Genomic DNA, 22,725 nt, shown 5'->3' on the forward strand with positions numbered 1-22,725 from the left:
ATAACTCAGAGATGGCGTTATGTGCCTCCAAACATATTTTTGACGCTAGTTTGACTATGTCTTTACTTTTTTTGGCACATCAGTTTTTTAGTTGACATTTTAATTTTTTGTTTTTAAATGGACAGCGTGTTTTAAAAAAATGTAATGTTTCAATGGGCATGACTTCAAAAACCCTTTTTTAAGTTTAATTTCAATAATATGAAAAAAGATGTTTTATCACATCAACATAATTTTTTAAAAATCTAATTTTAGGTTAAATAATCGCTAATAATATTACATAGGGCATGCCTCCCCGACAGAAGGCGGCCATGTTTTGCAGCCATCTTTCTGCTTCGGATACCCGAAGGGGAAAGAACTTAGTCAAGCTAGTTCCTCAACATTATACTACAGCATGTGTCCATACGCAAGTATGACACACTTAAATCTTCAAATATTCAAAGTTATTTGTGATTATATTTTGCTTGCACCTCTGCGGAAGATATTGGTGTTCAGCTTGTGAATTATGGTCTCTCTGGGGCACCATAGTGCGCCTACTTCAAAATTCACGTGCTTCGAGTCTAGGTTATTAAATTCTATTAGTTCATCCCTAAATGACACTAAACGCTACGTACTGTCCGTTAAGTTTGACCTATAGAATCTTACACAATGCGAGTTTACCATGCTACATTTCAGAAAAGAAAAAAAATCACCTGTTGCTGAAGCTAACCGTTGATTAATACATACTACTAAATACATACATAATAATAAAACCTGGTGTTGATGTGAAATTAATGCAAACTGAACATTTACAATGTGCATTGTTTATCAAAATAATAATTACGTTTGGGGACCTCTTGCAGTCACAAAATCTTTTAGTAACTTTCTCATTAAGCGTGAATGCATAATGTGCTGCAATTTATCCATTTTTTTTTGGACATAGTGTTTCTGAAATTTAAAAAAAAATGTCCACAACACAGAGTGTGCCGCAAACCTTTATAGTTTATTTTTAGCTGATACAAACTCAAAATAAGGACTGTATTTCCAGCTTGAAAACGTGAATCTCTCCGTTTACGTCGGATGGACATGTGATGAGTGGTCAAGGTGCTGAAAACAAGACACGATACAATGCGTCATGCCCTCAGATGGGAATGAGAAATTAAGTCCTGTAAATACCAGAGTTTCCCTTTCTGACATGCTCCATAATGTACGCTTATTTGCTTAGTGCCTTTACGGAGTACTATGGTGTCCTCCTGTATTTTATTATTCATTAACTAAAGCGAATATATTCTACAAGGCAACTGTTTGTGATATTTGACAAATAACTATAGTCTGATTATTTGATTGAAAAAACGCATTGCATTAGTTGTTCCTGGAAAAAGTACACATTTCAGAGTATAACAGCAGCGGCATCACATTCTCTCAGCGGTGGTTCACCCTCCAAAATGACTGAACAACACTACCCAAATTCAGTAAACCCGTAACACAATAATCCTCTGAGGGAAGAATTTGTTGCAACTCTACTAAATCATAATGCACCGGTTATATCTATCTGCATTGGTGCAGCATGTTAAGCATGGCTACTTAAATGAGTATTCACTGTAAAACCAAGAGCTCCTGTCCTGTGTGTCAAACAGTAAATGAGAGACAAGCCCAAGCACGGTCACTTCACCTCCCTTGCACAATTTCAGCCATGACTAAGGTTTCACATTGTGTCATGCGAAACACAATAATGTAGACACTGTGACGCCTGAAGACTTGACAGTGGCTCCTCACAGGACAACTACTCAACTCAATACTTAAACATGCACAACCACTATTATTCTTTATCTTAAATAATGCACTTAAATAATGTCATTTAGACTGTTTCAAGTGGGGTTATAAATGAGACCACACACACACTTACAAGCAATGTCGTAGCTGCATCGTATCATCGCATACTGACCATTGCACGTTTTAATTTGAAATGTTCCCGTGCATTATTGCTACAGTAGAAAAGGATTGGACCGAATGGTCGTAGGGACACAATGTGTGCACCTGTTTTTAACCTGTTTGGAACCTTTTATTCACCAACTGCGGTCATTTAATGTAATGCATTGTGTAACTCTGTACGTATATTGTATGCCAAGGGTGTCAAAGTCATTTTTGTCACTGGCACATTGTAGCTATGGTTTGACTTGGAGGGCCGTTATGAATTTTGGGAAACCATATAAATGTTTAATCACCTCCACATATTACATACACAGCGCACAACACATTTGTGAATAACTAGGTTTAAAATCAGAAGTCAAGAATAATGACTGCTATTGTGGATTACATATGACAATTTGAAATTTTGGTTGAGACTTTAGCAAGCATCATGGAACTTGACATGCTTGATTTCCTTTCGCGGGCACTATAAAATGATGTTATTACATTATTAGAAGTATCAAGAACTAAACTGAGGCTCAGAGGGGATCGAGCCTTTTCTGTTGCTGGTCCCTCTCTCTGGAATGACCTCCCACTGAACATTCGGCAAGCCTCCTCACTGCCCATCTTAAAAACCCTCCTCAAAACTCACTTGTAATCTTTGGCATTCGACTCAGCATGACTTAGATTTGTTCTTGGTTTTACTGTTTGGTGCTTCTACCGTCTTTATTACCAATTTGTCTTACTGTTTATTGTGCATGTTAAATTGCTCCATGTACAGCAGTTTGTATGCAGCGATGGCTGTTTGAAAGTGCTCTATAAATACAGTTGAGTTGAGTTGAGATGTGGCGGGCCAGGTCTATGCAGTCTATACAGTTCATTGTCTCTATTTGCATTTCCTTTTAGTTTGCTTTCTTTGCCTCTGCTGTCTGCTGCCAGGTCAGCACTGCAAATGAGAATGTGTACATCACATGTCTAAACCAGAAAACAGGTGAGCGATGATGGTCGTTACCTGAGCTTTTCATCTGCAATTGTTATCAGATCTGCTCCACGTGATGATTTTGTGAATGGTGTTTTTTGACAGTACCAATATAAACAGCAAAAAAACCCACATCAGTTGACAACAAAAGATTCAGTGCTCCGAGCCTTTTTAAGTGGGGGTTTTGTAGTTCAATAAACACAAAATTGCAGTGGTGTATAACACACTGTGCATCCATTTGAATCTTACCTTGTGGTTTAGTTCCAAGCAGCACATTTCTCACCCACACCAACCACCTTGCAACTAACTGAGTTGCTCGCGCTTAAGGGTAAGTGGGAAATACACACTCCGGCTCCTCCTTTCTCACATGAAAGCAAAGTTCAACTTCCTGGTAAGCAGGATGGCGAACAGAGTGTCCAAGGGTTACTACGAGTACTGTAGACGTAGACTGATACAGCTAAGGCGTACGAGTGGGCTTATAATGGGATGCATTATGAGGCAGCTACAGTACACCTTGCTGGCTCTAGAGGAGAGAAAGGAACTGGTTTAGCCACTTTTCAGGCTGATCATTGAAGAGCTTTCATGAATGAATGAATGGATATTCTTAACCTACTTTCACTGGTGGAAGAGCTTCTTGTGGCACATTGTAAAGAGACACACGATACTCAGATCTTATATCAGACAAAGTATTTAAGTAGAAAGAACCATACTCTATTTCCACCTTAAACTTTTCTTTATAAGTAGACGAAATACAAAGTACTTGAGTAAAAGGAAGCTTATTTTTCACCTGCAGGGATGAAAATAATTTATCCATGCTGAACTGCACTGGCAAATTGATCAGTGATAAATTATAGCCAGTGTGAATGCTCTTGCCAGAGCCTCAAATGATCGAGTGCATCGGGTGTAGTCCAGCTGTGTCTAATCTAAAATTTACGTTTCAAAATACAAATCAACGATTTTCCTCATTACCATCAAAAGAAAGGTGTAATGTAACATTTTATCAAAAGAACTAGATCTAAAAAAAATATAGCACTGTATAAAAGCAACACCTTTTTTGATTGGTTTAGCAAGTTTAATTAATTGAAATTGAATTATGTGAAAGTTTTTAGACATCTTGAAAAAGAAAAGGAGGTATAAACTCATCAGAGGTGACATCAAGTAAATGTTTTCAGGCAAAAGGGAATAAATATGTCACTCAAAGCAATGCTGAGTTACCGTACTCATATCATCAAAAACAGACATGCTATCCCAAAGTGTTCCTTTTTCTTTTTATTACGTTATAAACTTTTCTCCTTGACCAGTTGCAGGGTTGCTAAAACAATTAAAAATACTCTTAAGATGTTTATCCCCAATATTGTATTTCTTGCAATAACAGCAAGAAATACAAAAATAAAAGTCTTCAAATTCTATTTGACTGTGTTTATTTATGTTTTTGTTTGTTTGTTTTTCAGGTCTCTGAGTCCAGTTATTTTTTTAAATGTTAGTGCCTAAATTGTGTTCCTAATAATAACGTTTTCGCTCGAGATAAGTCATTTTTTCGTTCCACAATGAGGAAATTTGCAGAATGGCATTTTCTTTAGATGACAATTTCACGCTTTCAAACTACTAAAAGCAGACTTCTCATAGACCACTCTCCCACAATACAATAGTCAATCATTCAAGAAATGAGTTTTCTCAATTACTCCGCCTTCGTCAAACGATAAAACTGTTTGTTTGTTACCAGCGCCATCGCAGAAGCGTCCACTTTTGTTTGTCAGACCATAAAGCCATTGTTTTATTTATTTATTTTGTTGTAATTTTTCTTATATTATTTGATGTAGTTTTTTAACATTGTACTCGTGATTTTAACTGCTTGTTGTAAGGTGTCCTTGAGTTTCTAGAAAGGCGCCCACAAATAAAATGTATTATTATTATTATTATTATTGTCACCAGGAAGAGCCGTCATAATAAAATGTCCTACAGATGGCATTAAAGACCATACTCTGGATACAGAAACAGCTTACTAAAGTGAAGTGCACATTATGTACGTTTTATACTACAGTACACAGTATTTATATTAAGAACACCTTACCTGAAGAATGGCACGCGGGTCTGCAATACCTAGAAGAACCACTGAACGGCGCTGTGAAAAGTAGAACCATGATTTTTATTGTCTGGTCTCCTATTTGTTTACATATCTCCCACTTCCGGCGAGTTTCCTGTCCCCAATGTCCGAGTGGCACAGTAGCATTAACGACTGTTCAAAAAAGGTTATCGTATAAATGTATATTTGTTACATGAAAGATTCCGGCACACACTTGTGCACTGCCATTCTAAGTCACGATGCCTCTCTCTCCTGCCAACCAGTGGCAGCTAATTCGAGCTGGTCAGAAGGACGAATACTACCAGACCTTCCTTAGGAACAACGCTAATGAAACTTTTCAAACACTTGCCGGTGAGTTCATTCCGAATGGTAACACAAGACCCGAGTCGTTTGTGTTAAGATATCTTTAGGAAACTAGCGTTCTTTACATGGTTACATTACATGTTTATTGACTTGAATAAAACGAAAGTTTCAGGAAAAAGGTGTATGCCATCTAAGACCAAACAGTTCAGGAGGATGCCAACTTTTATAAGCAATCTTGTATTCAATTTTGCCTCTCCTTCGTGGCGAACAAACTACAGTAGAACGCAGCACTGCTATGCAGCATAATGCTTTGGCACAGGGATATCAACTGTATCAACACTAGAAACGGTTCCAGCCGTCATTATCAGTTTGTTAAGCATTTCCCTTTTCTGTAGGATCGAAAAGGTGGCTGGACTGGAGGAAAGAAGTTGAGCTACTTTCAGACGTCGCTTATTTTTGTTTAACAACACTCATAGGTGGGTTGACCAAACTGGTGTGAAATGTCTGTCACCACTGCTATGTGTTTGCTTTGTTCAGTGTGCTGAGATCAATGCAGAAAGCCAACTTTGTGTGATGCATGTACAGTAGTCAGTTCAAATCAACATTCTTTTTTTGTTGTTGTGTGAAAACAATTGGAGGTTTTATTTTATCCTCCCAATCACCACACCTAATTGTTCAATCCTGTGTTCTTCCATCACGGTTTGGTTTGGGGCCCCCACAAAAAAGGACAAAATCCGACTTCAATGGACAGTTACGACTGCGGAAAAAATCATTGGCACCGCCCTACCCACTCTTGAGGACTTGCACACTGCAAGAATGAAGACAAGCGCCCGGAAAATCCTCCTGGATCCCCCACACCCTGCCCACCACCTTTTCCAACTACTCCCCTCAGGCAGGCGCTACAGATCCATGCGCACCAAATTCAGTAGACACTTAAATAGCTTCTTCCCTCTAGCCATTAACTCCCTAAACAGTCACTGACGTACCTATTTGCATACCTATTTGTCATGTCCTTGTTTACGATGATACTAATGCAGCGTGTTTTACCGGCGACAAATTCCTTGTGTGTTCTACATACTTGGCAAATAAAGATGATTCTGATTCTGATTCTGATTCTGATTACCATTCTCTTCAGGTAACCAGACCCTGGGTGAGGAATATGTCAATATCATCCAAGTTGACCCAAGTAAAAGACGCATCCCTTCCCTAGCCAGACGAGGCCTCTTTATTTTCTGTCATACATTCCTGCCCTACATCTTGGACAAGATCTTGATCTGTTTGGAGAACGAGCTCGAAGGCACACAGGAGCCTAGCTGCGGTGTTAGACGTCGGCAGGCTGCGTCTGGGCCATGGAGCCTGGAATTGTGGCTGAGGAGGTGCATACGAAAGGCAGTGGGACTGATGTCGGAGCCCCAAAGGAAAACGTGTTTGCCTGCTGTATTTGTCCTCCAGCAGACACTCACCCTCCTGCACAGATTTCACCTGGCTCTTTTTTATGTCAGTGGTATTTTCTATCAACTGTCCAAGAGGACTTCTGCGATCCGCTATGTAAGTGATTTACATTCATAATATTCCGAAGTGCACATCTCCTTCACAGACATTTTCAGAAATAGGCAGGAAAACACTTTTCATTAAGCCTAAGCCTTTAATGAAGAAATGACACCCCTGGCAACAGGAAGGGAATGTTTTTCCTTTATAGTTATAAAAAGTACATTGACTGCTTACTTAGAACCATTTATCAATAATTGTGTGTGGGTGTCTGTGTGTTTGGGGAAGGGGGGGGAGACACTGACGGATGGGCGGGCCAGTGAAATTTGATGACGGATGCAATGACAGAAATGCAGTTAAAAGGACATGATGGACTGATAGTGTGTGTGTGCGCGCGCGCAGCTGCGTGTTTCAGGGCCTCAGGATGATGATGGGACCATCAGGAACAGCTACAGGCTGCTGGGAGCCGTCTCCCTCATCCAGCTGCTCATCACAGTGTGTCTGCAGCTCAACAACTTCAGACAAAGACAGAGAGCCAGGCAGGAGTGGAAACATTTCAGGAACCTCACCGACGGGTAAACGAATACGCATGTGGTGAGAAGATGGCTTTGATTCTCACTATGCAGTTTGTTTAGCATGAAAATAAGATTCAAAATTCACTCCCCCAAAACTTTGCTGAGGGGAGCTGCTTGAGCCAACGAGTACACATTGCATTTTGGTGAGGATCTGCAGAAAGGTCCAGATATGGTCGGTACAGCTATATTTCACTGTGTGACACACTACAACGTGAAAACTGTAAATACCTGTAATACAATTTTATTGAACAACCACAGTAGCGTGTAATAATCCAAAGGCAATGGATGGGGAGTGGTGTGTTCCTCTGACTGTACATTGATAAGATGGCAAATGATCACTCTGTTTGGCACCTTGATCCAGTAAACTGTTTTACTTTTTCAGTCCACAGGAAACCCAGAAGTCAAGGTCCTCGCCCACCCGCTGCATCCTCTGCTTGGAGGAGCGCAGACATTCAACTTCTACCCCCTGCGGACACCTCTTCTGCTGGGAGTGTATCACAGAGTGGTGCAACACCAAGGTAGGGCCCATGTCAAAGCCATCATGACAATCACATGTTGAATTTTGTAAATAGAGTCTGTGGAGTGCCTGCCCACCCATCTAGGGGTCAAATTATATCCGATGTTAAGTTGCCTATTTAGGGGTGTTTCTCTGGAACCTATCCTCAGCTTTTCATGGAAAAATGTAGCTAACTATACACTGAATAATTAACAGCTCCGGAGGTAGTTACATTTAGCCTAAATTGTTAGTGGACATTAGATGCACATTCATTTTGTCAAAGTCACATTGTTGTAAGACATATATTTTAAGGGAAATAAATGTTTTACAATGAGTTTGAAATCAAACTGGTGCAATGGGATCATCATTTGTGGTAATGTCACCGTTTTACACATTCAATAGAGACAGATAGAACAAATTTTTGGGACGGCATCAATTCATTTTATACCCTGCAAAAATACACCTCATGTCTGCCATTTTAAGGTTTTCACAATACCATATTGTTAACTGATCAGGTCAAACTAGCTGACAGTAAAACATTTTATTTAATTCAATATTGATAAGATACATTTATGCAGTTTGCATGAATAAATACTTCTCTCTGCGGACTGAAATCAATGTAAGCATGTTCGTTCTTCATACTGTCATTAGTCACAACTGTGAGTCCTATACCAAAAACTACTCACCATTGATGCTTCAGTGTGTGTACTGTTGTAATTATTCCCTTGTGTATGTCTGTGTTTGCATGACTTCATTCAGGCCGAGTGCCCCCTGTGCCGTGAGAAGTTCCAACCACACCGACTTGTGTACCTGAGGAACTACAGTTAAAAGATGCGTTTTTAGTGTTTTTTTTTTTATTAATATTGATCAAGCGGTACGGAAGATGAATGAATGAATGAATGATTAAGGGCTTCGTGCAGCTCCTCAAATGATTTCAGTATGATAAATTACCACTAGATGGCAGCAGTGGCATTGATCAGACCTTGGGCCACGTGTGTGTGTGTGTGTGTGTGTGTGTGTGTGTGTGTGTGTGTGTGTGTGTGTGTGTGTGTGTGTGTGTGTGTGTGTGTGTGTGTGTGCGCGCGCGTGTCTGTCTGTCTGTCTGTCTGTTTGTGTGCGTGTGTGCCTTTCCGCGTGTGTGTGTTTTGGACAGTACGATATCCCCTGTGGCGAGGGGCCGTTCGAATGAGAACATATAAATTCAACAACATGCATAATTCATGCATCTGTGCGGGGTTTTTTTGCAATAAACTGTTATTTTGCAATCAAAGTGCGATTTTTGTGTTGTTTGTTATTTAGTAGGAAAGCTTTGTTTAGACATTTGAGGTACCACAAATAAATAGCATCAAAGTGAAAGTTCAGCTTGAAATGCATCCTTTCACCAAAAGGTTTTTCTCAGAATTTTTCCTGCAAACGAGTATCTTCAAGAAACGTACCAACCACTGCTCTTAACAAACGAATGGTAAACGGTAGAAAGTACTTTCTTTTCCTGATTGTATTCATCCACCCCGTTCATCGAAATATTGTTGACTCACTGTTGGAAGTGTTTAACTCAGCACCATGATAAAATACAGTATTGTGTTTGAAGTGAGTAAACGATCAGCTCGTCTCCTTGAAGTAAAGCTCTAACCCACCAGAACTGCAAATGAGCTCAGTGTTTACTGTCGTGATCGTGCTAGTGGCACAAGTCTATGGCTGCATACCTCATTAGAGATATAATGTACAGTAGTGTCCTACTCGTAAAAGAGGTGGCATCTGCGCCCATGGAATGCTGCGTATCTGCTGTTAAGAAGAGTGAAATACAATTCTTCGATTCTGTACTTCACACATCTGCCAGGGGCAAAAAAAAGACACGATATGCTTCCTTTTACTTGTTTTCCTGTAAGTCCATTTCTGCTTTGAATCGCCTTGTTTCGATCCTCATGTCACAGGGACGTCTTCAGCTTCTGGTTGTTTTGCGTCATCACGTGACAGCCTTTAAGAGTACCGAGCCGCAGTGAGAAGGCTGGTTCCCCCTGCTGAGCTCCACTCCATACTGACTCCTGCGATCTCGGTAGCAGGTAAAGATTCGGATCTCAAATGTACGTTTTGTGTTTGATTCTAGCGTAAGGTCGAACTCAAGCGGAAGCACGTCGGCAAATAACGCGTCGAGCAGCGAGTTGTCACGCTAGTTCTTAAGAGTGCGCGTCATGCTCAAACGCAGATCGCTTACCTGTGGTTATTGTTTATTAACAAAGAAAAAATCATAAATCCGGATATCCAGCCGAGTCACGGGAACTTCGCCAACTCTGAATGCAGAGACGCCAACGACATTATAATGGCAGATTACAGCGGGATTTGAGTGCAGGGATGATTTAGTAACATTTATCCCGTCAAAAATATGTGTGCATAAATCGTTGAAATATAAAGTTAAAGTAAGGTAGCGTATTACATGTGACTTGCAGGGGGCGGGCCCAATTGGCCGGGCTTCAATCTGTTTGCTATACATTCACTGGCATGATTAGCACCTACTTATTTTTGCAACACTAAATTCAATTGTAAACGATTTTTGTGTCAAATTTGCAATCAAAATCCCACATTGTTGAGAATATTTGATTATATAGTATGACATCAGACTCATGGGGTTCTACCAAATGTGTTGGGTTCTACTCGTTTCATTTTGAGAATTTTGGTTTAATGGCCAAAAATGTCATTACAATTTCGCAGTCATAATGGATGGCTTGTTTCAGTGGCCGATCGGATGATGCCGTTTTTTTATTGTAAAATGATTTATATTTGATAGAGTGTTGTGTTTCAAGTGCAATGTTCATATGTACATTTACAGTGTGTGTGTGTGGGGGTCGGGGGGGGGGTTAACTTTTAATCCATGTTAAAATTCCGTTACTGTTCCAGAGAGAGTTCCTTCCTTCCTTCTTTTTTTTATTCCTTCCTTCCTTCCTTCCTTCCTTCCTTCCTTCCTTCCTTCCTTCCTTCCTTCCTTCCTTCCTTCCTTCCTTAGCACTCTGTGGCCAGCCCTTATAAAACCTTAGTAGCTTTTTTCCCTCTTATACAGGAAGTACTAATTTGATCATATACAACTACTGTATCGTATTTCATAGATTTATAAAAACAAATTATTTGTCTGCCCAGCCTTCTTCTTTCCCAAATAAAAGTGAAAACATATGCTGGTCCACCAACTATTGAAGAAATCTTAAGCAGGTCTGCATTAAATGTCAATAAACTTTGAATGTGACAAAGCTTTAGCATTGTGGTGTGCCGAGTTATCTTCAATATAACGGCGCAGTTAACGTCCTGTCTTTTATTAAAAACCTACAAGAAAATCTGTGAATATTTTCAACTTCACAATTGAGTAGTTTCTGGGTACAATCTCTGCTTCACTGATAAGTAGAGATTCCTCGTGTTTGCGGGATTTTGTATACTTTTACAATACATATTTAGGCTTGCAGAGGAGAGAGGAGCGTTGGCGCAGAGCGCTGATGCGCATTTGGAACCGTGAGTCGCCGCTTAGAATTGAAATGGATTTCCATGGGACAGGAGAAGTGAACCAATCTCTTTTCGTCAATGGATGCTACAGCTTCTTGTTGACTTTGAAACTTAGCTTGTAGCTGACGTGTGCACATTTTGAGCATGACGTCTCTGATCCACTGGTTAAAGGAAACTTTGATTCTCTCCTCTTTCATCTCAAACTGCTTCAAACAACAAAGCGTGTGATGGAAAAGTGGTTATGCTTCCATGACTGTCTGTGTTTTATGTTATGTGTTGTGTTTATTGTTTTACTTGATGTTAACTGTTTTGTTAGCGCTTTGTTACAGCTGCCGCTGTTGTGAAAGCGCTATATAAATCAGCATGTATTGTATTGTATTGTATTGTATTGTATTGCAGCGCCAAACTACATGGTTATGTCACACATTCTGCTCATTGGAAGGTGCAAACTCAGACTCATTGTAGCTACAGATAATTTGTAATACATTTTTGGATTACAGTAAGTTCAATCATTGGTTATTCTTTCACGTATAATTTTTCCCATTCCCTTTAGTAGAGCGCCATGTCTGTGGTGAAACTGGACGAATGTCGAGAAAAGATTCGCAAAGAGCTGAACAACGTCGTGGACTTTTGGCTGAAATACTCCCATGACACCGTTTATGGGTATTGTGCTCACCCCTGCTTGCGACTGGAAAGAATTAACCTGAAAATAGTATTGATGAAAAACTAAATATCAGGAAACTATGGCCAGTCGTTTTGATCGCAGCCTGCTTTCAATTTCAGAGGCTTTTTCAATTGTATTGGAAAGAATGGGACGGTTTACGATGAGCTGAAATATGTCTGGTTGCAGGGAAGACAGGTAAGCCTTCGTCGTGGATTTGTCAAGCAAGTAGTCCACACATTTCCATTGTCGCCTTGAAGAATGTTGTTCTTTCCCAGGTGTGGATGTACTGTCGCTTGTACAGAACAATGGAGAGATTCCACCGGCCTGAAATACTTGAAGCAGCCAAAGCTGGTATGTGCACTTATATGGACGTACAAAAATTGTCTGACCATTGTTTTGTAATCATCTGGAATTGCAAAACTTCACAACTACATGTATTCTTCCACTATCTTGTGACTTAGGTTTGTTTCTTACACTTGCACAATCTGGCATAGTCACGGTGCAATTATTGATAGTCTTGAGTACCATTGATTGGTTGTGATTCACTCAGTGCAGTGGAAGCGGTCCTGCAACATAGTTTGGAAAAAAAAATGTTACGGTTGCTGAAGATGCACAAAAGGGAATCTACTATCTGACGTTCTTGTTTGGTCAATATAGGCAGTAAGTCGTGAATATTCTTGGCAAAGGTCTCACTTGCAGACTAGGCACGTATTTACACTTCATGTTGTGGAACATGCCTCATCATGCTGCCGATTACCGATTGTCAGTACACTATCGAGTGCTTTTTGTTCCAGCTGCCGCTGTTGTGAAAGCGCTCTATCAATAAAGTTGAGTTGAGTATCTGCTGATGCATTGTGCAAGTGTTGCTTGCTGGAATCGAAACAAGCAAATTGTCAATGCGACATCGCTGCCAACATCCCTTTTGAACAATGTAAAAATAACACTTCAGTTTGTACTGTCCAGAATACTGATTGCGCAATTTACACTTGCCATATCTGCACTCAAACTCTTTTTAGCCCAAAAGAAAGCTGTCACTTGTTTGCCTGGCATTTTGTGTGGCCTAAGTACAAAATGTTACAAAGCATATCAGCGAGTCAGCCTTTTTACACACACACACAGAAAATACATCTATACACCCATGTTATAATGTCAGGTTTTTATGATATAAAAACATGAACCCAAAATAAATAATTTCATATTGTGGAGGGATGTCCAATTTTTGGTAATGTCAGTGTTGTGCCACATTTTCTCTCCTAAATTCATTCATTCATTCATTCATTCATCTTCCAAGCCGCTTGATCCTCACTAGGGTCGCGGGGGGTGCTGGAGCCTATCCCAGCTGTCTTCGGGCAGTAGGCGGGGGACACCCTGAATCGGTTGCCAGCCAATCGCAGGGCACACAGAAACGAACAACCATTCGCACTCACACTCACACCTAGGGACAATTTAGAGTGTTCAATCAGCCTGCCACGCATGTTTTTGGAATGTGGGAGGAAACCGGAGCACCCGGAGAAAACCCACGCAGGCCCGGGGAGAACATGCAAACTCCACACAGGGAGGCCGGAGCTGGAATCGAACCCGGTACCTCTGCACTGTGAAGCCGACGTGCTAACCACTGGACTACCGGGCCGCCCCTCTCCTAAATTATGATTTGAATTATCTTTCCTGACTTCCAATGTGTTACTGTGGTTAATGCCTTGGAAATAGTTTTTTACCTTTCTCCCGACCGTTACTTTTGAACAGTAAGATCTAGCTGATCCTTTTGAAGTTCTCTGCAGCAGATCGTAGCTTGTGTTGTAAAATGTGACAACAAAAAATGTCAGGGAAAGCCTACCAGAACAACAACATATGTCCAAGGGCTGGTTACCTCCTCACCTCACAGCACCACGTTACAGTATGAGAGAGAGTTAGGATGCAAATGTTTGGGCTGATGAAACTCCATTTAAGCTGATGTGTTCAGTCATAGATTCCTATTTTCGCTTACGTTTCAGGAGGGACTTTCCTTCGGAAATTTGCTCGTGTTTCCAGCGACAATGGTCAGATGAAGTGTGCATTCTGTTTAACACGAGATGGTAAAGCAGTGAAAGTACAGAGGACCATATTCAGTGAGTGTTTCTATATCATGGCCTTGGATGAGCTGAGCAGAGTCACCGGTGACAAGGACACTCAGGTACAAAGTCAACAAATTGCACATGACCATGAAGAGTATAATATTGTAATTATTTTCATCTTTTATTCATTTCTATTTTTCTGTATACTGTGCACATGTATTCTCCATGCTCATGCACCCCGCTGATAAACATTGGCAGCATTTTTCTTTTTAATGGAATGAATTCAACTGGGATTTCACTGTGTGAAACCATGCGGGTCTTGCTGGGGGGGTTGTAGTGTTTTTATAGCAGGGATACTGTATATCTTTCAGATTTTGTAGACCGAATGTGTGTGTACCTCTGCATACATCTTGCTGCTGCCATCATCAATTAAGATGAATAAATATGTCCCTTAAGAAGCCATGCAAACCAGTTATAACATCACTTTCTCTGTGTTTGACATCATTAATCCTTCTTTCTCAAGGCTTTAGCCAGAGGTGTGAATAGAGTCTACCATTCTATTAGCCTGTACATCATGTCATTTAATATAAATGAACATCAGGGTTGACCGTTCCATTATGAACTAAGTTCAGTGGAAAAATAACTTTAGAGGTGTATTTTACATTGCCGTGCTTACTTGCAACTGAATATTAGGAAACTATCAGTAGGTTTCCAACTTTTCATTCAAACAATATATTTTAAGATTGTCGTAAATGATAACTGACCTCACATTTGACTGCTTTTCTTGTTCCCAGCTCGAGGCTGAAAAGATGATGGCGCAACTCATATTCTGGGTTCAGGTTGACCCAACAGGTTTGGGCCGACCCGTGCTCCCCGGTGACAAACTCACCAACAGCATGGCAGTTCCAATGATGCTGATGTGTCTCGTGCAACAACTCACTGAAGGCCGGGGTCAGGAAGCAGTCCTGAAATACAAAAAGTTGAGCAGCTGGTGTGTGCAGCAGATTCTCCAGCATGTGCAGGTTTGAATAAGATCTCATTTAATTGCATGTTGTGTCGCGTATACTCTCATATCATGCGAGTTGTTTTAAAATCCTAATTTGCTAGTTGTGTTGACAGTTACAAATGACTTTAGAATGGAATCGAATCATTACACGTTCCTGAATAAACATGTCATTGTCCAACAACAACAACAAAATCAAATGTTATCAAACTGTTTAATGGTCAATGTTGGCATGGGTTGCATATGTTTAATCATTTTCAACAAAGTCGGAGAACCATGCACAAAAATAAGAATTTGAGAAGAGGGCAGTCGAAAGTATTATTGATATAGAAATGTATGTATAGAATTTGTTTCCAATCTGCGAAATAAATCCCATATTTCTTCTCTTTGTACAGAGAAATGGCACAGCTATCTTAGAGAATGTTTCGTTGGAGGGGGCGGAGCTGCCAGGTTGTCAAGGCCGACTGCAGAATCCAGGTGAATAACCCGCTGTTTGCTCAGCAGTCATACAAGTCGCAGATTAAACATTGTTAGCTCTTTGGTGCATCTCCTGCAAGGCGGTTCTTCTTTTTTTTTTTCCTCCTTACTAATAACTGAACGTTTCCTGTTTTATTCCTCTTCATGCTCACAATGCCGATGTAGGCCATGCCTTGGAAGCAGGCTGGTTCCTTCTTCAATACGCTACTCAATGGGGGGATAAGGACCTGCAGGAGAAAGCCATCAATAACTTTGTGGAGTTACCCTTTCAATATGGCTGGGATAAAGAGAACGGTGGCCTCTTCTACTTTCTGGATGTGGATGGCCACTGTCCCACACAAGTAATTCAGTCATCACTACCTTGAAATATTGTTATGTGGTAATAAATCTGATCTTTTCGTGTGTTTGAGCAGTTGGAGTGGAGTATGAAACTTTGGTGGCCTCACTGTGAAGCTCTCATTGCCTTCCTCATGGCCTATAGCCAGACCAAAAGGCCCGGACTGCTGGAGAGGTTTTCTCAAGTTTACGACTACACATTTACCCATGTGAGAATTGCACTAAATCTCAAACTTTCCACATCACGCCACAACAATTCATCTTTTTTTTCCCCTAAGGGTGACCAATGTGTTAAGTACCGATTAAGTTAGCAAAGTGTGAAAACTGCCAAGCTGACCTTTGTTTAGACTAGAATCATGTTGAATAATTCGCAAAATAGCACAATCACATCATGGGGATGTCACATTTTAATGGGGTAATGTGGAGTTTTTATATACACTGTCAAAAATTGTTCTGATTTACATTTCTTTTATTAACACGTGGTTGGATGTGTGCAGTTTTCTGATGCCCAACATGGAGAATGGTTTGGCTATCTGTCACAAGATGGAAAAGTAGTTCTGGATTTTAAAGGAGGCCCCTATAAAGGTGAGAATAACTTTGCCCTGCACCATGGTGGATGATTTTCCTATTTGTTGTCAATTAAATAAAATGCCTTGATTTAATTGTATCGCTTTTCCTCTGCAGGGTTCTTCCATGTACCACGCTGCCTGTATATGTGTGAGCGAATTCTGGATGATCTTTTGAATAACGCGGCGTGAACGTGTTCTCCATTGTGTTTAATTGGGAAAGACACATCTTTTTAAACTGTTGCAAATCAAAATATAATGAATGTATTTTTCAAGCATTAGGCTTTTTTAATGTTACTTATTTTCACTTAACTTCAGCTGCAAATGACTTAAGAAATAAAACACTCCCCTGACGAGTCTGTCCATCCACCCACTTTAGATACCTTGGATTACCTTGCATATCTTGTTCGGGGTTGTTGCGAGCTGCAGCCTGTCCCAGCTGACTTTTGCCAAAAGACAGGGTACAGCCTGCAATGGTCACGAGTTAAATGCAGTGGACATCGAGACAGAAAACTATTTACACTCACGACGGGGTGCAATATGGGATTTAATTATCCGAACACGCATGTTAAATAAAAAATAGCAAGTTTACAGAGAGAAAGGCATAGAACTGAACTGACTGCATGCTCGACTGTGTCAAGAAGAAAAAATAAACAAGAATGGACCCTGACATAACTTGAAACCGGTTAGACTGTCTTTTGGACAGATGAGCCACAATGGGAAATTGTTGCGTGCAGGTCACATCGGTGCTATGTTTACATGTGCAAAAATGAAGGATGAGAAAATTATTTATAAATGTATTTTAGAATATCAAATAAAATTATGGAGGTACTGCACAAATATTTAAACTCGAAATATTTTACCAATTATTTAAAAAAAACATTATACTGTATTTATATTTTGGTTTTGTTATTTACTGTTAGATATATTGATTAAAAATGAACCAACTTTAGGGGCCGGGTGAAACGGATGCATTCATGTAACAAATATGTAACTGTAAATGCTGGGTGGCCAAATAAAATAACGGGCGGCAGTGCGCGGGCCCGGAATCATCCTTTGCTCAAAATTGATGCAGTCCGGTCTCCAAGCCAGAAGGTGGCGCTAATACACACTAGATGTTGTTTGCTCACCAATAAAACTAAATTTAGAAGAAAAACACAACAACGACAGAGTGGCTCATGATGTTGTGAACGAAGGCAGTGATGTATTTATTGGCTTATCCAAATTGCCATTGAATCTAGAGGAGCTTTACAGATCCCAATGGCAGAACAACGATAGGCAAACGTGGATGCTGAACTAATTTATTTTGCCTGACTGCAATCGTTAGCTTGTTCCTGGAGTTAGCATGCCGCTCTCCACATTTATTTGACCGAGTCATGTATTCCGCACCTCAGCAAGACAATGTAGCCCAAAGGTAAAGTAACCAACTTTAATGATAGGCATTATGACGTGTGCTGCGTGGGAGACACGAAAAGACACTGCGCTGTTACTTAATAATCATTTTTATTCCGTTTATTTCTCTGTATTTTGTGTTGACTGACTCAAAACACATGCGTTCGATGCAAATGATATGCCAAAGTCATCAATATTGCATCGTGCAGGTTTAAAAAAATGTCACTGTAACTGATCAACCTTTTCTTTGCTCGTTTTACTTTTTGCAGAGGGACTGGTGTTTTCTACCAGGCCTTGCCTGCCATTGGTGCTGATGGAAGAAATATCATGGCATTGATTCCAGTTCAGATTGTCAATGGGAAATGCGTCCAAACACAAGTCATCAAACATAAAACACTGGAAAATGTTTCAGCACCTGTCCCCTTTGGAATAAAGACGGCCGTGACGTCATTAGCTATGAAACAAACTCCAGGCAATCAGATTTCCCTTGCGAATGGCTTGCCTTGTCAACTTGGTGTAGCTGATCAAGCACTGGAGTTTGGTATTACATTAAATACATGTCCGCTTCGGACTGAAGAACCAAAAACATTCCTCAGAGCTCCCAAGAGTCAGGTGCGATCAGTTTCCGCTTCTGAAGTTCACGCAGGTATTAAGAAACAGCTTCTGCTGTCCTCATCAAGCTCCTTTTCAAGTTCAGATTTGACCATTGTGCCCACTGTATCATCTAAGACAACTGTCTGTCAAAGCAATGTTTCGTCATATGTTTCAGAACTTTCACTGGGATCACCCAAATCACACTTGAAATTAATTCCTAAGGTTTCCCAGAGGCCCGATAGCCCTATGAAGTGGGTAATTGAAGAAATCAACTCAAATGAGTCTGCTGTTGACCTTTCACCTTCTCCTTCCATTCCATCAAAAACCTTTCAAACCATGAAACGAAGCAACAAGTTTGGAGTGCTTGAACAAGTGGCACCTGTTTCTCCGCCAGGCTTAACTACAAGTGAAACGCATCAGCAGCAAGCCCTGGTCATGTGTGATGGCAGGATGTTTTTCGCAGCCAAAAAGGGCGCCCCTTCATCGCCAATGGAGAGCAAGGAAAAAAGTTGGCAGCTAAAAAATCCTGTAGTTCCGGCATCCTCATTTTCACTCTTGCAACACTCGAGTATTATCACTTCAAAGGTGCCAAATGAAGTGATTGATCTTTGCACTGATGATCATCCAGATGACTTGAGTCAAACACTGCAGTCAGGCACTTGTTTGGACGAAGATAATGTCATATTTGTATCATATATTCCACCCAAGTCTGAAAATGTGCCAATTGAAAGGCTGGTAGATAAAACACTGGAGAAGGAAACAAGAACACGGACCTTGGACCAAGACACTGAACATAAGAGGACAACCTTCACTTGCTCTGACACAACCCATGATCAACTGACATGTGAAAGCTCCATTGGCCGAAGCCAGAAACCTGATCAAAGCCAGACGGTAAGCACAATTGCTTATTATGACCGGGACTCCGTCATGAGCAGTCAGTACAACGCCCACAAACATTGGGGAAGGATTTTTCTCAACATTATTCACACAAATACAGACGTGGGTTTCACGTGGGTTTCAGATCCACAAATATGTTTGGGATTTTCAAATCCCAAATGATTTATGCACAATTTTTACACACATTTTTGATTTGTGTTATTAATTTACTGTTTTCACTGTTCTTGTTATTGTATGACTGATTTTTAATGCGTGTGCAGCTTTTTAGATGCAACAGCGGCTCCTCTTGTTTTATGTTGAGAGAGAAGACATTTCATCTGTGCTGTATGTTACACATACAGTCCATTTGACAATAAAGTTCATCCAATCCAATCCAACATACCTGATTCAAACGATCAACTCAAGCAAGCTCTGAAGAAACCTGATCACAATCATGATCATTTAAATCAGTTGTGTGAAATAGGTTAGGCGTATAAAACACGCAGGGCAGCAGCCCTCAAGGACCTGGTTTGGATGAGAAAAAGAAAATGCTGGTTGAGGGCATGATGTAAAGTGCTATAACAAAGGTTCAATTGTTACTAGAAATATCAAAAGCTGTGCAAAAAGTATTTTCCAGGAATGATTCGGTCTAAGTTAAACGGTAAAAGATTCTATTTTTCCTTTTCTATTGATGGTTTTGGTCAGTAATTTATGATGGAATGTGCAACCAAGATGACATTTTATAATTACTGTGTGGGTGTTTTTGTTTGTTTGTTTGTTTTTTAACTTCTAGGGTTCCTCAAATGCACTGCCAGTTTGCAGATCATCTGACCACCTTCTAAGGCAAATGTTTGGGGTTACAGCTGATGTGAGAATTCGCCTGCGTAGAATTAATCTCGGGTCATCTGGTCTTGGACTCAACGAGCCTGCCCTGAAGTGCCCAAGAGAGGACATTCAAGAAACCACAAACCTCTTGAAAGAAAGTGACCTTTTCATGCAGTACCGTTACAATCTAAAAGACCGCTGCAGTCGTCCACTTGATGTCAGAAGAACAAAACTATCAGGCGACATTGTCGCTTCAAGTCCCCCTGCAGGTAACCGCTCATTCAAGTGTTGTCTTTTGAATCTTAAGAAGTTGGCAGATGTTCCCCTAAAACTATATTCTGTGATTTGGACACAGGGGTAATGGTTGGCTACGTGGAGCCAATCGATGACGATATCCCCAACTCAGATGAAAATGACACGCCTGAAGCCCAGGACTCAGCTGCCCAGAACATGAATGGTGCTCATTCAAATACAAGTCGATTGGGAAGAGCAAGGAAGCGCACAATGTGTTCATGTTGTGTCCCTGGTACGCTGGGCCTGCCCACGAAGACAAGCACCGGCGTCGAAGAGTCACAGAGGTTAACATGGACAAGAGACCACACGAGTAAACGGAATAGACGATGGCCAAAGGTCAAATGAATGAAAGAAAGGAACACTTGACTTTAGCGGGACCAACCTGACTGCACGCACACAAAGGAGCCAGCAGAGAACAAGCCAGTCGAATGTTTATGAGCTAATAACAAAACATTTGATGTTGATCAGAAATGCAGCAGCACTTGCACTGAAGGTGGTGCTTAACTAAGCAGGCAGTTAAACGGAACTGACCGAGGAGGAGTTGTAGTAGTTGTCCTAATAGTGGACCACAATAAAAATATTTTTCTTTGAATATACTGATTTAATACCTTCGAGGATCGCCCTTAATCTCCTTCTCATTTTTCCATCATTTTCAATTGGGACATTCTAATGCAGCTACTCAAAAGGGATGTCATTAAATATTTGCACCAAGGTCTATTTTGATTTCATTATGACTATGTTTATAAAAGTGTATTTTTGAAGGTTTTGGTCATCTTGAGTTTGATGATAGCATTTTCATGAAATAACTTTTATCATGAGAAAATTGTGTTGACTTGTTTCTATATTTGAAGACAGTGCAATAACTTATTATTATTATTATTGTTTAACATTAACTTCTAGTGAGTTGACTTAAATGTATTGGATCTCGGATTCCCTACCAGAACAATTACTTAAATGAAATACATGTACGAATATCAAATATGACTGTTGCCTTTTTTGCATTGAGCAAGAATTGTGACAATAGCTCATGTACTGGAGATGCCTTTTTGTCATTGTTTCAATGGCTCTTTTTTGTTGTATATGACAACTGCAAGCGTTTTGGCATGAAGCAGTCAACAGCAAACTCGAAATAATGTCTGGAACAAATATTTTCACTCTTCAACAAGTTTACTGTTAACATATTTGCTCGGCAGATGCATAGATACAACTTTTGACAAAATGATTGTGAAGACATGATAAAACAATTTTGTCACCGTTGCGATTTTGATTACAGGGCGTCTGTTATCCTAACATGCGAGGTTTCAAAGTTACAAACGACAAATAACACTGGTCAACAGCAAATTTGACATTTTTTCATTGGTTGTTCGTCTATGTGTGCCCAGCGAATGACTCGCAACCAGTTCAGGGTGTACCCCTCCTTCTGCCCGAAGACGGCTGGGATAGGCTCCAGCACACCCGCGAGCCTGGTGAGGATAAGCGGATTAGAAAAAGGATGGGTGTCTCCTGAACATTCTTCAGATTGATAAGTTTACATTTTATAATGCATTTATTTCACAATTTGTGTTCAATGTATAGTTATTGTAAATTTTATGTTGTGATCTTATATGAACTTTGAGTTTGAAATAAAAAAAATTGAATCATGATTGTTTCCGTTGTTTAAACGTTAAACTAGAACCCTGAATCTCTCGACTGCAGGAGAGATGTGTTCATCGCGATACCACCGTGCTACTTGAGGCTTCGTGCTTGGTGACTCACACTATGTCAATGTGTGTCCTTCATGACACTCGTATGAAGTTTCACGCTCTGGATCTGGTTTTATTGAAGTCAGAGCCGGTAGTTTTACGCTCTGGATCTTGTTGTGTTTTGTGTTAGCCATTGTGAACCGGAGTGGTAACTCATTTCTCACTGAAAGGTTACAGTAAAAGATTGCATTTGGGGTTTTTGGGGGGAGTTGGCATGTTTATAGTACCCACTTGTTAGCGACACATTCGTGTGTCAAGATGGAGTTATTTCCGCAGGGGGAAAAAACTGTTTCTGTATCATAATTAAGTAGAGTAATCCGCAGCCCGTGACAATATGTTATTGTATTTTTGGCCTACGCTATGTCTGATAGGAAAACTAAATTATCTAAGGGCGGTGGGGCTTGTATAGAGAAGGGATAAGAATAAAAAATTGAAGGCCACACTAATGAAAGCTTCCAAGTGCAATCCCAGGGCTTGAGACTAGATGAAGTACCTAAATATTCCACATGCTGGTGAAGGTTACTAACAGAGCAGTTCAATTCCCCAAAAAATTTTTTTAAACTTCTCAAGTGCATAAATCAAATACAGAGAGAGCCTGTTCGTCGGTGGAATCT

At 40.4% G+C, this 22,725-nt stretch overlaps 4 protein-coding genes across 9 annotated transcripts in view; 3 read left to right on the top strand and 1 right to left on the bottom strand.

Moving 5' to 3' along the window:
• The window catches only part of plch2a (phospholipase C, eta 2a), a 128,223-nt gene extending 124,901 nt beyond the window's left edge, over nt 1-3,322 (bottom strand). The window contains exon 1 of the mRNA XM_052058257.1: nt 3,113-3,322. The gene's annotated coding sequence lies outside the window, so the exon portion shown is untranslated. The remainder of the gene's footprint in view (nt 1-3,112) is intronic.
• The window catches only part of renbp (renin binding protein), a 48,660-nt gene extending 31,903 nt beyond the window's left edge, over nt 1-16,757 (top strand). Inside the window, exons 1-11 of one of the 5 annotated variants that reach the window (XM_052058289.1) lie at nt 9,540-9,889; nt 11,845-11,954; nt 12,075-12,150; nt 12,231-12,306; nt 13,947-14,125; nt 14,801-15,028; nt 15,405-15,486; nt 15,652-15,827; nt 15,900-16,031; nt 16,320-16,407; nt 16,507-16,757. In XM_052058289.1, the coding sequence (XP_051914249.1) occupies nt 11,854-11,954; nt 12,075-12,150; nt 12,231-12,306; nt 13,947-14,125; nt 14,801-15,028; nt 15,405-15,486; nt 15,652-15,827; nt 15,900-16,031; nt 16,320-16,407; nt 16,507-16,580 (1,212 nt within the window). In that variant the 5' untranslated portion in view covers nt 9,540-9,889; nt 11,845-11,853 and the 3' untranslated portion in view covers nt 16,581-16,757. Of the gene's footprint in view, nt 1-9,539; nt 9,890-11,844; nt 11,955-12,074; nt 12,151-12,230; nt 12,307-13,946; nt 14,126-14,800; nt 15,029-15,404; nt 15,487-15,651; nt 15,828-15,899; nt 16,032-16,319; nt 16,408-16,506 lie in introns of those variants that run through there. The other 4 variants (XM_052058287.1, XM_052058286.1, XM_052058290.1 and 1 more) reach the window with 4 other exon arrangements.
• On the top strand, nt 5,031-8,692 carry pex10 (peroxisomal biogenesis factor 10). The gene is made up of 6 exons (XM_052058296.1): nt 5,031-5,297; nt 5,645-5,725; nt 6,385-6,797; nt 7,140-7,312; nt 7,695-7,830; nt 8,568-8,692. The coding sequence occupies exons 1-6, from the start codon at nt 5,186-5,188 to the stop codon at nt 8,634-8,636; spliced, it is 984 nt and encodes a 327-aa protein (XP_051914256.1). The 5' UTR covers nt 5,031-5,185; the 3' UTR covers nt 8,637-8,692.
• A 149-nt stretch (nt 16,758-16,906) lies between the features above and the next one.
• Nucleotides 16,907-21,845, top strand: lrif1 (ligand dependent nuclear receptor interacting factor 1). Of its 2 annotated transcripts, XM_052058271.1 has the most exons (5): nt 16,907-17,802; nt 18,050-18,426; nt 18,550-19,265; nt 20,044-20,344; nt 20,431-21,845. In XM_052058271.1, exons 1-5 carry the CDS (start codon nt 17,765-17,767, stop codon nt 20,712-20,714), a joined length of 1,716 nt encoding a protein of 571 aa, XP_051914231.1. In that variant the 5' UTR covers nt 16,907-17,764; the 3' UTR covers nt 20,715-21,845. The 2 variants fall into 2 exon arrangements, with proteins under 2 accessions (XP_051914231.1, XP_051914230.1); XM_052058270.1 differs by having other exon boundaries at nt 18,050-19,265.
• Nucleotides 21,846-22,725: the final 880 nt, after the last annotated feature.

This window comes from Hippocampus zosterae, chromosome 2 (genome assembly GCF_025434085.1).
Source record: "Hippocampus zosterae strain Florida chromosome 2, ASM2543408v3, whole genome shotgun sequence".
Taxonomy (NCBI): Eukaryota; Metazoa; Chordata; class Actinopteri; order Syngnathiformes; family Syngnathidae; genus Hippocampus; species Hippocampus zosterae.

Excerpts from the sequence above, each read along its gene's own strand:
- pex10 (XM_052058296.1), top strand. The coding sequence starts at position 5,186 with ATGCCTCTCTCTCCTGCCAACCAGTGGCAGCTAATTCGAGCTGGTCAG. Across the intron at positions 5,298-5,644 it reads AACTTTTCAAACACTTGCCG|GATCGAAAAGGTGGCTGGAC; the intron begins GTGAGTTCATTC and ends CCTTTTCTGTAG. Across the intron at positions 6,798-7,139 it reads GGACTTCTGCGATCCGCTAT|CTGCGTGTTTCAGGGCCTCA; the intron begins GTAAGTGATTTA and ends GCGCGCGCGCAG.
- lrif1 (XM_052058270.1), top strand. The coding sequence starts at position 17,765 with ATGTATTCCGCACCTCAGCAAGACAATGTAGCCCAAAG. Across the intron at positions 17,803-18,049 it reads CAAGACAATGTAGCCCAAAG|AGGGACTGGTGTTTTCTACC; the intron begins GTAAAGTAACCA and ends TACTTTTTGCAG. Across the intron at positions 20,345-20,430 it reads CGCTTCAAGTCCCCCTGCAG|GGGTAATGGTTGGCTACGTG; the intron begins GTAACCGCTCAT and ends ATTTGGACACAG.